Source organism: Lactuca sativa, chromosome 1 (assembly GCF_002870075.4).
Source record: "Lactuca sativa cultivar Salinas chromosome 1, Lsat_Salinas_v11, whole genome shotgun sequence".
Taxonomy (NCBI): Eukaryota; Viridiplantae; Streptophyta; class Magnoliopsida; order Asterales; family Asteraceae; genus Lactuca; species Lactuca sativa.
The window spans coordinates 58,477,311-58,493,286 of record NC_056623.2 but is presented as its reverse complement, the minus strand read 5'-3'; the positions used below and the strand labels follow the sequence as shown (position 1 = coordinate 58,493,286).

At 33.4% G+C, this 15,976-nt stretch overlaps 2 protein-coding genes across 2 annotated transcripts; one reads left to right on the top strand and one right to left on the bottom strand.

Annotated features, from left to right (window-relative positions):
• Window positions 1–10,483: 10,483 nt before the first annotated feature.
• Window positions 10,484–11,729, top strand: LOC111889623 (60S ribosomal protein L37-1). The gene is made up of 4 exons (XM_023885769.3): window positions 10,484–10,601; window positions 10,707–10,842; window positions 11,306–11,407; window positions 11,550–11,729. The coding sequence occupies exons 1-4, from the start codon at window positions 10,599–10,601 to the stop codon at window positions 11,594–11,596; spliced, it is 288 nt and encodes a 95-aa protein (XP_023741537.1). The 5' UTR covers window positions 10,484–10,598; the 3' UTR covers window positions 11,597–11,729.
• A 796-nt stretch (window positions 11,730–12,525) lies between these two features.
• LOC111889619 (uncharacterized) lies at window positions 12,526–14,052 on the bottom strand. Its single transcript, XM_023885765.3, has 3 exons — window positions 13,621–14,052; window positions 13,148–13,239; window positions 12,526–13,052 (listed from the first exon to the last, which is right to left on the bottom strand). Exons 1-3 carry the CDS (start codon window positions 13,774–13,776, stop codon window positions 12,647–12,649), a joined length of 654 nt encoding a protein of 217 aa, XP_023741533.1. The 5' UTR covers window positions 13,777–14,052; the 3' UTR covers window positions 12,526–12,646.
• Window positions 14,053–15,976: the final 1,924 nt, after the last annotated feature.

Genomic DNA, 15,976 nt, shown 5'->3' with positions numbered 1-15,976 from the left:
AAATATTAGATATTGTGCCAAGGTTTCCAAAAATATAAAGAACATTCGAAACCGAGTTATATTGAAGAAACTATAACCACTCAAATATTTAAGACACACCCGGTAAAACACTATTTAACGTAAAAAAAGAGAAATTCCAATAAAATGTATTTTAGCCTTAAGTATCTAAATAAAAGTTGTAGAGTTTGTTAAACTGTAAACGTACATAAAAAGATCGCCCAAATTGGACCTCGTATGAAGAAGTTACGAATTTTCTAAGTTTCGTAACAGTAGTAGAGAGTTAAAAACTCAAATTGAAGATCGATCAATATTTAGCTAATGCAACCTAAACGAGAGTAGAAGGCCTCCACAATAGGAGTAAGATGATAAAAAGTCAAACGAAAATAGACGTCGGATAAAGAAGTTATGAATTTTTAACGGACTTTAGTAGTCCCGGCCTATTGAAAACATAGCATTAAAAATAAAGTCAAAACTAGCCGACGGAGTCTAAATGAAAGTTGTAGAGCATAATCTCACCTACGCGTGGATATAATGAAAACGGAGCCCGTACGCGAAAGTCACGAAATTTAGAAGACGGAAGCCAGAATTACGCCCAGCATAATTCAGGAGTACGCCTAGCGTACTCAGGTGCAGGTTCGAGTCCCATCGGCTGCAAGCTCTATGCCTAGCTAGACCCGAGTCGTAAGCCAAGACGCAAAGTTACGCCCAACGTAACCGAAATACGCCCAGCGTAACGCGTACGCCCAATGTACTCTGGTGGTACGCCCAACATACTCGCACTTTCAGCCCTATATAGAAGGCATAAGCTCCGGATTTTAGCACACCTCTCTCAAAGTTTCACTCACTCTCACAAACTCTTACGTACCAGAGACCATCCCGACACCCTCAGTTCCACACTTGAGCCCCCGACGAAGGTTCTACGCTACCGAGATCCCCGAGAAGCTCGGAGACGCAGCTTTCCGCAGTTGAAGTTCTGCCCGACTCTAGTCTTGCTCTCTTCAAACCGAACAAGTGAGTTCATACCCCTACTTTTCAAGTTTTTTCATGTTTTAGGGGGGGGGGGAATACAAGTACAATACAAGAAAACGTATCGTTTTATATAAATGCAACATCTATCTTATTATTATTCGATACCAACATCTTACTTTACGTATAAAGTTTAGTATATCACCAAGTTATTTTCACCAAATGGAACATACTTTCTGAAAAACTATAATGGGTAAAGTTTGCGAGTTATTCATACATTCTTACGTATACATCTTGAAAAACGAAATACTTTCTTCTAAAGTGAAATAAATACTTTCTTATCGTAAATCTATTTATACTAAGTGATGTGAGATATTCAAACTTCAACGTACTTTTATGTATGCATTTCAAGTCTTGTATTAAAAGCCATAATCTCTTGGAGGGAGAGCGTGATACTTGTGTATAGATCTATACGGGATTGACAACCCCGCACCTAAACTGTTAGCTACAGTTAGACCGGCAGGTCTGGAGTGACAAATGTCATAACACTACAACACTTGAAGAATGTTGTTACAGGCAGTCTGTGTCAATAGTATGGTTATAAGACTCACACGAAAGTATAAAAACAAGCTTGATTTACGAGATTCATACATGCATTCAGTATTTACATTATTTTGAGTACAAAACTTATCGTTATCATTTAAATACGAAAGATACTAACGTCCTCCAACCTTGGGAACTTTTCAAAGTATATGTGGAAAATATTGGATTTTCTAAAAGCCACGTTCATCGATTTTCTTCCAAAAAGACATACTTTTTCAGTACAAAACATTTATGAACTCACCAACTTTATTGTTGACACTTTTTTCGAAACCACTTGTATTTCTCAGGGAATCAGTAATATAGGTAACTACCAGCTTTTGAAGAAGGAACGCTAAAGGCGTTTATTATCAAACATTTTAAATCATCATATTGTAATATTCTTTTGGAAACATGTATAACGCAACAATGTACGTTTTTTATTATATATATGATGGTTGTATTACTTTCTTTACAATATTCAATTGTTATGGTACTACGTGAAGTCATCCACCCCCGAATGTTTCCGCCATTCTGGTTTGGGGGTGTGACACTTTAAGTGCATAAAGTTTATATCTTGAAAGTTTGTGACCTTATTATGGATAAATTTGGAAACTTTATCCATCTAAACATCATTTTGATTCAAATATGAAGGTTGGAGACTTGTACTTAACATATTAAGTTGAAAAGTATGCACTTTTTTGTCCCTTTGAGACTTAAAGACTAGTTCTTGTTTGTTAGGACCATTCTAATGGATAAAGTTGGAAACTTTATCCATTATGGAGCTATTATGAACCATAAAAATATGATCTTACCCTTCTATCCCTTCCATACAAGAGTTATGGTGTCTTATTGGGTTAAGAACTTAGGGTTTTGGACATTAAGCACTTTATAGCAATGAAAAGTCATAAAGTTGGAAACTTTATGACTTAGGACATCATTTTGGGCTTGGATCTGAGTTTTGAATGTAAGAGCTTAGTAGAATAAGCTCTTAATGGAGTTTTGGGACTGGGTTGCGTACTATGGGCGTACTGGTGGTACGCTACACGTACGCAGTTAGCGCCCCACTTTTGGTAAACATCAGAGTACGTTGGGCGTACTCTCTTGGTACGCAACTTCGCTAGGAAGAAATATTGACTTTTGGACCTTGACTGTTAACTTTGAATTTGACCAGGGTTAACTAAGTTTGACCTAAGGGCATTTTGGGTAATTTGATTTATAGTTTGAGATTTGGGTTCCTGTTAATTGTATATGTGGCTGGTATAGATAGCTTTTAGAGAAGTGATCAGTGCAGCTATTCTTTCAGACAGTGAGGTGAGTTTTCTCACTATATTCATGGTTCGAAGGCACAAAAGCCGACCCATTACTTGTTACGTGAAATGCTAGTTGTCTATGTGATTCTTGGATGAAAGACCAGGATCTGGCCCCTGACAATTGTATGAAAGACCAGGATTTGGCCCCTGACAGTTGTACGAAAGACCAGGATCTGGCCCCTGGCACTTGTATGTAAGACCGGGATTTGGCCCTCGGCATTGCAAGGAAATACCACGGGGGTAGCCCATGACACTTGTATGTTTTGGAATGTGCTATTTTGGGGAACTCACTAATCTTTGTGCTTACGGTTTCGTATTTTTGGTTTCAGGTACTTTTGGTTTGAAAGGGAAGGGCACGACGTGACTGCACAGCATCCCCCAAAGTTTTCCGCATTGGCAATTAATGATATTACTCTAATGTTTAAACGATATATTCACTTTGATCAGTTCTGGAACAACTCGTTTGTATTATTTATTGTTTTAAAAATGAAAAAAAAATTACCTTGGATTTTCGGGAAGTTATAGTTTGAACGCGTAAGGGATGATACAACAATCGGCACGGGGACGGCATAAACAAAAAATATTATCATTAGACCCTATCTGTATCATGTGGATGATATCAAAAATTGTGTCAAGACCGGTTGCTTTATGAAAAATAGACAAAAGTTAGCTACCCACTTAGCCCAAGAATACACTTATTCTTCAAAACATGTAGATTGGTCCGTCGACTCACTTATGTATACATCGAGTATCACTACTCGACAAAAAGGTTAACCGCTTAGCGCAAGAATACACTTATTCTTCAAATCATGTAGCTCGGTCCTCCGACTACACTTATGTATACATCGAGTATCAGTACTCGACAAAAAGGATAACCACTTAACCTAAGAATACACTTATTCTTCAAAACATGTAGCTCGGTCCACCGACTACAGTTCTTTATACATCGAGTATCATTACTTGACAAAAGGTTACCTGCTTATCCCAAGAATACACTTATTCTTCAAAACATGTAGCTCGGTCTGCCGACTACGGCTATGTATAAATTGAGTATCACTACTCGACCAAAAGGTTGCCCGATTAGCCCAAGAATACACTTATTCTTCAAAACATGTGGCTCGGTCCGCCGACTACAAATTTGTATACATTGAGTATCATTACTCGATAAAAGGTTACCCGCTTAGCCCAAGAATACACTTATTCTTTATAACATGTAGCTCGTTCTGCCGATTACACTTATGTGTACATTGAGTATCACTACTCAACAAAAAGGCTACACGTTTAGCCCAAGAATACACTTATTTTTCAAAGCATGTAGCTCGGTCCGCTGACTACACTTATGTATACATCGAGTATCACTACTCAACATAAAGGCTACCCACTTAGCCCAAGAATTCACTTATTCTTCAAATTGTATTGCTTGGTCCGCCGACTACACCAATATACCCATTACACATCAAAATACCCAAGAAACATATTAGTTGTTCATGACACCAAGTATCAACCCAGATATCTACCTAACATCTGTTGGACAGAGAAAATATGTTACCAGACAACGCCACACACCAAGTTCATGCTTGCCTACAAAAACAAGAGAATAACCGACTCACGTAACCCACATTATCAAGACTTGTTAAGCAGATAAGAATGCAACACGTTTCTCTCCTAGAGACAAGCTTCATACTTTGCCTGGATGAGCGTCGTTTGATTTTCTAGAGCAGTTACCTTGGTCGCAGCATCCCGATAACGTATTGATAAGTGAGCGTACATCTCTCCATCTTTCACCAACATTTCCTCACTTGCAAGCTTCCTGCCTTCGGCAACACGTACATTGACCTCCGCAACTAAAAACACGTCTCGTAAGGTTAACAACCCATCAAAAAAATTAAGATCTCACCCGAGTACAGCGAAGATAATTTTTTTTAGCATGAGCTATAAACCGGCATGCTTCGTTTAGCTCTTCCTCAAGCAACACACAAGGACACCCACCTACAATGTTGGGAAAACGACGTTAACCTAAAAAAGTAATCACGAAGAACGCACAACATAGATATAAATATGTAACGCACACCAATCCATTTACATACGAATTGGCTTGGAGGCCACATGATCAAAGGACAATGGAGAGACACATTGAGGGCCCACATGGGAAATATCCTCAAGAAACTGATCAAATTGATCAGGCAAAAGGACCTGCCTACATTTTCGACTAGAAGAGACACCTACAGGGGGCACAACTCCTGTAGAGCTAGAAGCACCCACCTATGGAAAACCAATAACAGGGCAAGATGTGTCCAGCAACTGCTCGATAGAGAAAGCATTCGGCCCAAAACCCAGGAATGCAAGGGGCGATGCGGGTGTCACAGTCATCTGGTGCACAATTTGGTCAGGGACCACGTCATCCACCATAATGGACTTAGTTGGGATATCACCGACCAAATAAGACGTCAGCTAGAAGGAGCATTTACTCCTATATGAAATAATAAATGAGCATAAAGAAAAAACCCATAGGTAGAATTTATATTAGGAGATTACCCACAACCAAGGAAAGAAAATACAAAGGAATTGATGCTAAATCTAGTAAAAAGGTTAAGACAAACTTGCATGACATACAAATAACACTAGTAGTTGACAACAGGCTTTCCAGAATGGGCTCATATGACACAGTGCAAGTACAACTTCCGGAAGAAACGCCTCTTTACACAAAAATGTGAAAGTAAAGGAACAAATTCAAGAAGATTGGAAGACAGAGACACCGAGTCGTCCCCAAGTGAAACATAACATTGGACAAATGGCAAACACAAACTATGTATGTCGACCCAGCAAAACCTACTTTTCCAGTTCCCATTTGAACGAGCTAAATCTGGAGACAGCGGAAAGTGACGACTACTGAAAGAAAACTAGACACCGTACTTCTTCAAGCGATAAAAATAACGAAACAAGGAGACATCAAGTGGTATCTCACGAGCAATGCAAAAAATTTCGAATGTAACAATCTTTGACACTGCATTCGGACATAGTTGGACAAGATGAACTTTGTAATAGCAAAGAACCTCTAAGAAGAAGCGGGACAGGGGTAACTGTAACCCACACACAAGATGTCGAAGATAATATCCAACCTTACTAGGCAGAGCATCAAGAACAGAAGAAGATCAAGACAAAACTTGGAAGCCAAATACAGGAGAAAGGTGATATCCATGACTATACCGCTCTAGCATGCAACAGTCCACTTTGGACGCCATTGTAGACATGTCATCACCCATACCAATCACAGTGATGGAAAAGTCAAAGGTAAAGTATGTAAGGAAGTTTCTATAAGAATAATCAGGATTACCCAATAAATAATCAGAGCTGCCTATTAAAACATTTAATACGAGCAATCTAATCAAAGCAAGCATGGTGACGTGCGACGACGCAAGCATTTAGTGCGCAACATGCGAAGGATTTCACAGTACCCGATATGGATTTAAAGAGTATGAATGGAAAAAAATATTCTGGCAATATTCTTTTACCCTTCAGACTGGGGTGCTTAATGGTGTACCAGGCCGGTAGTCCGAGGAAACCCACTACCGGCCAAATACCCACCTGGTCGTGTTTACAAGCATTTCCACTTGTTTCAGGAAAATATGCATTTGAACATACTGCAAGCATCATAATTGTATCTCATAAAATCTGCCAAATAGTACGAAGCAAATAAAATAAACACGGAAATGATAGGAAGTGCGACAGCTCGCGGACCGGGTAATGAGTGGAGGACCAGTCTAAGAAGTGGACTTTACTAACCACGGGCAACCTATAAATATCCCCAGGAGACATTCTAACAAGGGAAGTAAGGATAACACATTTTCCTTGACACAAGAGCAATACCATAACGCCGCATTCTAACTTAGATATCAGAGAGCTATATTGGGGTCCAACCTTCAGTATGGTTGTCTGGCATAGTTTTTTTTGTTCTTACACAGAGTGAATTCTCGGACGCCTATAGGACGGAACCCTCTTGGTTAAAAGATTTCATCATGAGCCTGAAGTTCGCCGTATCAACATGTATTACATTTAACATCATATTTAAATGTTATCATTTATTTAAAAGTTGATCTTTAGATATTTTTACAACATATTTAAATTAAAAAATTAAATAAGTTTTGTATAAAAAAAATCAAATTATCAAAGATAATTATTTACCTCAAATCATAAAAAAGGGCAAATGAATTTAAAGCCCAATGAAGTTTTCAAACCGTTCAAAAAACTCCAATTATGTTTTGTCTGTTCAAGATAACCCAACGAACTTAACATTTTGTCTAAAAAAGCCCAGCTAACTTACACTTCTCATTTATGGTCAACCGGCTAATGAAAGTCAACGAATGACATGGCTTTTGACGTGTAATTAAATATCGGAAAATGACTTGTAAGTCCAACGAAGTTTCAAAACCGTTCAAAAAACCTCAATCATGTTTGTTTGTTGAAAAAAACCCAACGAACTTACGTTTTTGTTCAATTCTCATTAGAGACAACCATATTCATTATGTATACAACTAGTTGAAAAATGACATGACATTATATTTAATGACATGAAATAAACATATTAGAATTGCCCTTTATATATCGTTTTAGGGTTTGGAGAAGAGAAAACCGAATGACGTCTGTGTTCGATCTCTTGTAATAGTTACTTCTTCTTCTTCCTCTCAATCGTTGATGTTCAACTCAAGATCTACAAAGAAGATATTTATGATGCAAACTCTTGTGGATGTAGACCCCCTTCTCGGATTTGGACATCTAGAATTGAGGATCATCCAGAGATCATGTTTAGGACTTGTTCGAACAGATGGGTAAGTGTAATTGAAAGCTTTATCATGTTCATTTTAATAAGTTTTTGTTTTTGAAAGAAACCAAACAAATAGATAGAATATGGACATCATAAAGCTCTCAATTACACTTACCCATTTGTTTGAACAAGCCATGAACTTTGTTCGAACAAGCCCTGAACTTTTGGATGATCCTCCGTTCTAGATGTCCAAATCCAAGAAGGGCGTCCACATCCACAAAGGTTTTCATCATCAAATATCTTCTTTGTAGATCTTGAGTTTGACACCAACGATTAAGAGGAAGAATAAGAAGTAACTATTACAAGAGATCGAACACAGACGCAGGGGCATAGCCAAAATTTCTTAATAAAGGGGGCTTACATCATAATTATTTAATAATTTTGTCTATAACATTTATCTCTTCTTCTATTTATACTTGTTAGCATATATATATATATATATATATATATATATATATATATATATATATATATATATATATATATATATATATATATAAGTTAGTTGGGCTTGCTCCTGTACTAGCTCCGCCATTGCACAGACGCCGTTCGTTGGGTTTTTTTCAACAAACAAAACATAATTGGGGTTTTTGAGCGGTTTTGAAACTTCGTTGGTCTTACAAGTCATTTTCCGATATAATCCATGTCATTCGTTGACTTTTATTAGCCGATTGACCCTAAATGAGAAGTGAACGAAAATGTAAGTTAGTTGGGCTTTTTTAGACAAAATGTTAAGTTCGTTGAGTTTTGTTGAACAGACAAAACATAATTGAGCTTTTTGAACGATTTAAAAACTTCGTTGGGCTTATAAGTCATTTTCCCTTAAAAAAAACATATAGATAACATATATATGTAACGAAAGTTTAATGATTAAGAAAGCCAAAGGTTCAACTATTGATATGTTTAAAATATAATAAATTTTAACCATTGGCCTTCTACATAGATGATCATGAAGCCATTGAGATGAGTCAACATATATCACAAAGCACATTGACATGAATCACCAATGATTACAAAGCAGATTCACATGAGTCATTGAGATAATGCATTTATTATTTTTTTGTAAAAAAATTAATATTATAATTAGACCTCACAACACTTAATGTTTTAATACTTTAACAAATAGTTAGACAACAATCCAATAATAATAATAAGTTTAATATAAATACAACATGCCTATTATAATAGTTAAAAAATAATTGTATCCACTCTTTAGTTTTCTTTTAACCGTTTGACATTCTTTAGCCCCATTTCATAAGTTTTTGGTTAGGGCTCATAAGGGAAATGTTATGAAATTGTTTTCTTGACATCATTTAGAATGATTTCTTTGAATAATAAAATTCAGAATACTTTTAATTTTAATTTATATTAAAATATATATATATATATATATATATATATATATATATATATATATATATATCACCATCAATATTATTTTTAAATGCATTTCAATAAGTAATTTTAAAAATTTATGGTTCTTGACGTAATATAATGCTTTTATATTAATTATTAAATTTTTGTTCAAATTAAAAGGGTATGTTAAATTGAATATTTGTTTGGTTTTTTAGCTTGTACTTTTTTTTTAATAAATGACTTGTTTTGTTATCACATTTAGAACTTTTTATAATTTTACTATTGTGAATTAGGTGAGTTTTTGTGAACGATCCTAATACATATTTAATATTTTGACTTATAATTTTACTACATGTTTGTATGAAATTTCACTCTGAGATTAATTTTTTAAACAAAAAGCCGAAATCATATGATTTTCGACCCAAAAATGCGAAATCGAAGGGTATTTTAACCCAAGAAAAACCAAAATTAAATCATTGAAACAAAAAATAATTTTTTTTTCACACCTCCCCTCCCCCATAATAATAATAATAATAATAATAATAATAATAATAATAATAATAATAATAATAATAATAATAAAATTAATTATAGAAATCAGACAAATGTTTTTTGAACGTAAAAAACAAACTGTATGGTTTGGCATCTATATATTTTGATACTTAAAAAAAATAGTGGATTTTTTAGAACAAAAAAGTGAAGCAAAACCAACATTTATATGCAAGACATATGACTTTTTAACAATAACTATAATTGTATGGTTAAACCTAAAAAAATAACAAATTGTAATATTTTTTTATTTATAATTTGCCCTTTTCATTATTTTACTTGTTAACTCTATAAATATTTTGGATTTTTCAAACACCCAAACAATTACTATTTGGTTGATACAAACTCAAACAATTATAGCATATCTAAACACTCTTTTTATTAAAAAAAAAAAAAAACTATATTTAAGTATTATATGATTTTAGTTATTCAAAGTCATTTCAAAACATACATACAAACGCACCTTAATATGTCATGTGGACTTTTTGCATGCATTTTTCCTCGCTTACGTGAGCTTGAACCTCAAACATCTATTACACTTGTTTTAATACGTATGGGAGTAAGTAAACAGTAACACTGATCAGGAAAGTAAATGAAAAAAACTGTTTTCTTTTTCATAATGAATAAAAATTAAAAAATATGGATGGTAACAAGTTATTATAGCAATTAGTGTCCAAGAAGAAAGGGCTATTTAATAGTAAATAAATAAAGTTCATATTATATTTAGCTTTTATTTACTACAAAATAATGAGATCGATCAATAATTTAATAATTTAACTAATAGAAATCAATGTTTATATTTTATGGAAACAATATTTGGGTTTTGGTAGCAAGCACAACTGACACAAATATAGACAAGACTATTGGGCTAAGAAGCCCGATATGGCCCAGTTAAATTTAACGCAAACCCTAATTTTTGCATCCTATAAATTGATAAAAAACTTTTATCAGACGGTTTTCAATATTTTGGTGCTTCCTAGTTCTAGGGTTTTGTTTCTTCTCAATCTGCGGAGATGGTAATGACCTCATACATTTATTTTCTTAATTCCTTGAAAGCCAATTGATTTCGTGTAATGATGATCGTTGTTTCTGTTTGTTGTTCTTGAATCTGTTGATTGAAGGGTAAAGGAACAGGGAGTTTCGGTAAGAGGAGGAACAAGACACACACACTCTGTGTGAGGTGCGGTCGACGCAGCTTTCATCTGCAGAAGAGCCGATGCTCTGCCTGTGCGTATCCCGCTGCTCGCGTCAGAAAATGTAAATTATCTTCTATTTCTCTCTGTTAATGCCCATATATACATTCATATCGTTTCATCAGTTGTATATTTCATTAGCTCTAAGAGAATCCGAGTGGTTGCATTTGATTCTCTTTGCTTGATATTCATGCTAACATCAGCATTGATTCTCACTATAATGCCATAGATATGTTTTATTTTGTTAGTTTGGGGAACTCTTCTAGAGCAAATATTTGGGATAAAATGATCGCTTTTCTTTTGTGATTTTGTAATTTGTGTTATGATCCTTCTCGAATCTTTGAGCTACAATGCTATTGTGTGTTCAATTAGTATCTCTTAACTATTCACTGATGTATTCTCTTATCCGAAATTCACTTGATACTCAAGATTTTCAAATGTTGCAGTTACTCGTTAGCAGCACATCAATAGTCTATCAATGAAAATCTTTCATCACTTGTTTTACAGTTTTTGCTTTAATGTTTCAGACAACTGGAGTGTGAAGGCAATCAGAAGGAAGACCACAGGAACTGGGCGCATGCGTTACCTTCGTAATGTTCCCCGTAGGTTCAAGAGCAACTTCAGGGAAGGTAATTCGAGAATTTTTTTTTTTTTTTAAATTCTCTAAAAGAAACACCTGTATTTTGTTTAACTAGGTTTACGTATGCTTTCAATGAGTTTACTTTAAGTAAAAAGGAGAACAAATTTAGTGATCAATTATATTGTTTTCAGGCACCCAAGCAACTCCAAGGAGCAAAGGAGCTGTTGCCACCGCTTAAATTTGAAGTACAATTTTGTTTGATTTTCTACTTTATATTGTTATTGGAAAACCAAGCTTTGAATTATTGTTTTTACATTTATAACATTTTTGTTATTTTTCAGTACTAGTAAAATGCTTTGTCTTATTCTTGATTTTGGAAAGCAATTGCCTTCTTATTGTTGTTTGTTCAGTTCCTACTCATTACTTATGGCCTTTTTGATCATTCTGGTTGCAAATTTAAAGGCATCATATGTTTTGAAAAAAAAAATTGACATTTTTTTAATCAAATAGTTAATACTTCAATCTTAAATTATCTCATAACAATGCTATTAAGCTGAAGAACATCAACCTATGATAATTTAATGATATTTGACTTAAAGCTGTATATAAGTAACTAAAGAGCAATATCAAGAGGAATGAAGAAGCTTCCAAGATTAATTGATCCTGTTTGATATTTAACATAATATGTTTGGAGTAATTATGCTTGTGAAATTCTCATGATATTAAGAAAATGCTTGTTACTTTCGTAAACTTTGTTAATTTGAGATTGATGCGATAATATTCTCATTTAAACACATTCATTCACCAATCTTACCAACAAGCATCTCTGAATCATTTAGACTTTTGAATCATTCATATTTTGCAAAATAGCCCCCCTTAAGCTATGATAGCTTCTTCGTTATGTTCTAGCACTTTATACAAAAATATAATATAGCTATATGATAATAAGTCATCAATCTGGTTTTTGGATAAACTTCTTCAAAAAGGGTTAAAATGAAAGTTAAGTCAAAAAGTCTTCATAAATAAATATGAAGATCAGATTATGGAATTTTGAACCATGAGTACATGCTTCTATGTTGAATCACAATTCTTCCTTCCTATGTTGAACATCTCAATATTTACAACTATGTAAACATCCGAAAAATAAAACCTCAAAAAAAAAAAAAATGCATCTCAAAGTACATTGCTTCTTTCCCCGTAATAGTTTTCCAAAAATAACCAACAAACAAAAACAAAATGAAAACAACAAATCCATCAAATATGAAAGCATACATGGAACTTTAACTCATCAACTCTTCTGATTTTCATGTTCTTTCAAAGACAATCTTTTAAACCATTGTTTCCAAGCAGCATCCTGTTGCTGCTCAAGCCAAGAAAGAAAACAACTATCCAACAAACAGAAAAAGTTTACATAAAGAAGTTGATACCTCACTGGAACAAACCGAAAATTTGCCACCTGGACAATCGGCCATATCCCACCTTCTAGAACCAATGCAGGAAGAAAATCTCTTTTCACATCTTCTTTTACTTGTTTCACACTCTTCCCAGATGCAAAACCCATGTATGTGAAGAAAACAAATAGATCCACGGGTCCAAATATGATCCCATCAAGTGCTACTTTAGTTGCAACAAATCGCATTGATTTTGGTTGGTATTGAAGTTTCAATCTTAATAATCGATCTAGACCTTCATACCTATAAAAATTATAGTCTCATGTTATATTGACAATTTGACATTCAGATATTAATACAGTTTTTGAAGATGAAATCAGTTGTAAGTTATAACTAACCAGAAGTGACCAACGGGTCCCACAAATGCCATTCCAAATAAGCTAGTGTTAGCCACTCGTCTCCAATTGAGATGAAATTCTTTATCTTCCTCCTGTTGAGTTAATAAAGATATTAATACAGTTTAGACTACGATTGTTTCACTGTGTTTTTCTTACAGAATGAGCAACTGTTATAGAATTGTTCCATATGTTAGGGTTAACTCTAGAACGAAAGATTTCTCCATGAATACACACCTCTAATTTAATACATATTTCGAGAATCAAAAGTCATTTAATCACAGATGCACAAGGGTCTCAAGGATACTTGCAAAATCAAAATATTTGATCGTAATCACTCTCAACAAGAAGAATTGAAAACGTTTCGATCATAGACGCTCGCAATCAAAAAGCATTATCATCGGAATCTCAAGAAAGCAACAACTATGTAAGCTTGAAACACCTAATGAACATGTAGGAAAATGAAGAAAACTTACAGATTTTATAAGGGGTTTTTTCTTGACAGCAGTGGCATGGGTAACTGTCTGAGCTGCAATATCACCAAGCCCCCAAATCACACCGGAGCTGATGACCTGTGTTTTCAACGGATGAACAGCTAAACAATTTTGATACCATCTCCAGAGCTTCAACATTACTATACCGTACAATTTTTTCCAGAATTCTTAAGCAAAACGAGAAATTAACTGGGAAAACTTCTAGGTTTTTTCTAGGGCAAACTAAATGGAATCGTTGTTTTCGTATTTTGTAACAATCGATAGCTAGAGTTACGAAAACGAGCTTCCTCTTTCACGTAAATTCTTCCTATTTGTGCATAAATTAGGGGTCGAATGAATATCTCGTGTCTCGATAGGGCTGGCAGAGAAAATGGAATCGAAATTTTCTGTAAGATGGTTGAAGATTCAATTTTAGGGGTTTTTGAAATGGAATTGAGCTACCCACCAGGGCTGGGCTGGACTTCTAAATTATAAACTTAGTCCCTGGAGTATTCACAAATATGCAAGTTTGATCCATTTGTTTATTTATTTTACATTGGTATTATAAGATAACCATTTTTGCATAATACGACTATTATCTAATGAATTGGTCACTAAGTTGTTAAGTGTTCATATTCATTTGTCTATTCTAGAAGCTTTTAAAAGATGAAGAATTGTTTAAGTTATAAGAAATAATTATATAAAAATGCAACTTTATGAGAAGAATAAAAAATGATAATTACATAAAGCCTTTTTAAAATAATCCAAAATGGGCCAACTTTTGATTTTGAAATTGGATGTTATAGTATGCTAGGGTTTTGATTTTGATATTAGCACAGAGGAATAATTAGTTTTAAATTTCAGGAAGAATTATGGTTAGATTTTTTTTAATGAAATATCAATTTTCTATTTGAGGTTTTAATTCATATGTTCATGTTATTGAATATTGTTTAATAAAGGATTACTATTTTGATGTTCCTTAGTTTGTTTATGAATTTTGATTATTAAATAAAATTTCAAAATAGTTATGATGTTTGGAGATTGTTATGGGAAATGGTTTGGATATCGACTAAAACTATGGTAGAGAAGGTGGAGAATTATGATAATAGAGGTTCACTTACAAAGAAGTTGAAAGTTAATGTGAGGTTTTATTCCCCATCCTAAATTGGTTGAATCCCGACAACCTCAAACAGTCTACATCGAATAGTCTCGATCTCATTGTGCAAAAGATAAACCAAGTACACAACGACACTCTACAATGAGTAAACTGGTTGGTTAGCAAGGAGTTTCCTTATGGGAGGGAATCTACTACCGATGACCTCATATTGACATGACTCAAACTTAAGTCATTTGTTTTATCCACAATTTGGAACATGTAACCATTTAACAAATTAACTTTCATTTTAAGATCATCTATATCAGTGTAATGCCAATTAATCTTTTATATATGTCACACCAACTTTGCAATAAACCTTTACATCAATACAATACCCATATTCATAACCAAATGGTCCCTAATATTTCAAATATATATATATATATATATATATATATATATATATATATATATATATATATATATATATATATATATCATTTAATAACTAGAAATAACTTAGTATTTAAATATTAATTTATTAGTTTGCTATTTTATTAATAAAAATATTTATATTAATTGTTTTGTGTTTTAATAACGTAAAGTTATAAAATAGTTTTCATTAGAGTTAATATAAATATAGTTTTATATACGTGGTAATGCATTATTCTTGATATAAATATAACATTTAAAATATAAAGGTATAAGGATTATAAGGCTTTCATATTTAGAAAGAACTCATCCTAAGTGGCTTGATATTGATAATAATGAAAATGTGTCATTACCAATTTCTTGAAAGATATCCCTATGAATGGTCTAAGGGTAACATAGAAATTGACACTCTTTAATGACATGACATCATAGGAAAGGATGTAGATATAGAAGTAGAAATAGTAGAATAATATAAATCTTCAATTACTTGTTCTATTTTTATGTTTAATTATTTATCTTCTTTATATATTTACTATTTTATAATATGAGTATTTCTAATGCCCCTATTTTCATTCACATGACATATGTGTGCATATTTTTATAGTAGTTGTAATACTCATGTCTTCATCATCATATGTATATATGGAAACATCTTTTTTAAAAATCATTTGATCTTTAGCAAAACAAATTTAGAGTTTTAATTAGGAAAATCTCTAAAAAAGTCTAAATATCTCACCATAATTTACGAAAAAATCTCAAACTAAAATTTGTTTACGAAAAAGTCCTAATTACTGGTAAAAATGACGATTTGACCATTTTATTTTTTTTCAG

Excerpts from the sequence above, each read along its gene's own strand:
- LOC111889619 (XM_023885765.3), bottom strand. The coding sequence starts at position 13,776 with ATGTTGAAGCTCTGGAGATGGTATCAAAATTGTTTAGCTGTTCATCCG. Across the intron at positions 13,240-13,620 it reads AAAAACCCCTTATAAAATCT|GAGGAAGATAAAGAATTTCA; the intron begins GTAAGTTTTCTT and ends TTAACTCAACAG. Across the intron at positions 13,053-13,147 it reads GGACCCGTTGGTCACTTCTG|GTATGAAGGTCTAGATCGAT; the intron begins GTTAGTTATAAC and ends TAATTTTTATAG.
- LOC111889623 (XM_023885769.3), top strand. Across the intron at positions 10,843-11,305 it reads CGCTGCTCGCGTCAGAAAAT|ACAACTGGAGTGTGAAGGCA; the intron begins GTAAATTATCTT and ends TTAATGTTTCAG. Across the intron at positions 11,408-11,549 it reads CAAGAGCAACTTCAGGGAAG|GCACCCAAGCAACTCCAAGG; the intron begins GTAATTCGAGAA and ends TATTGTTTTCAG.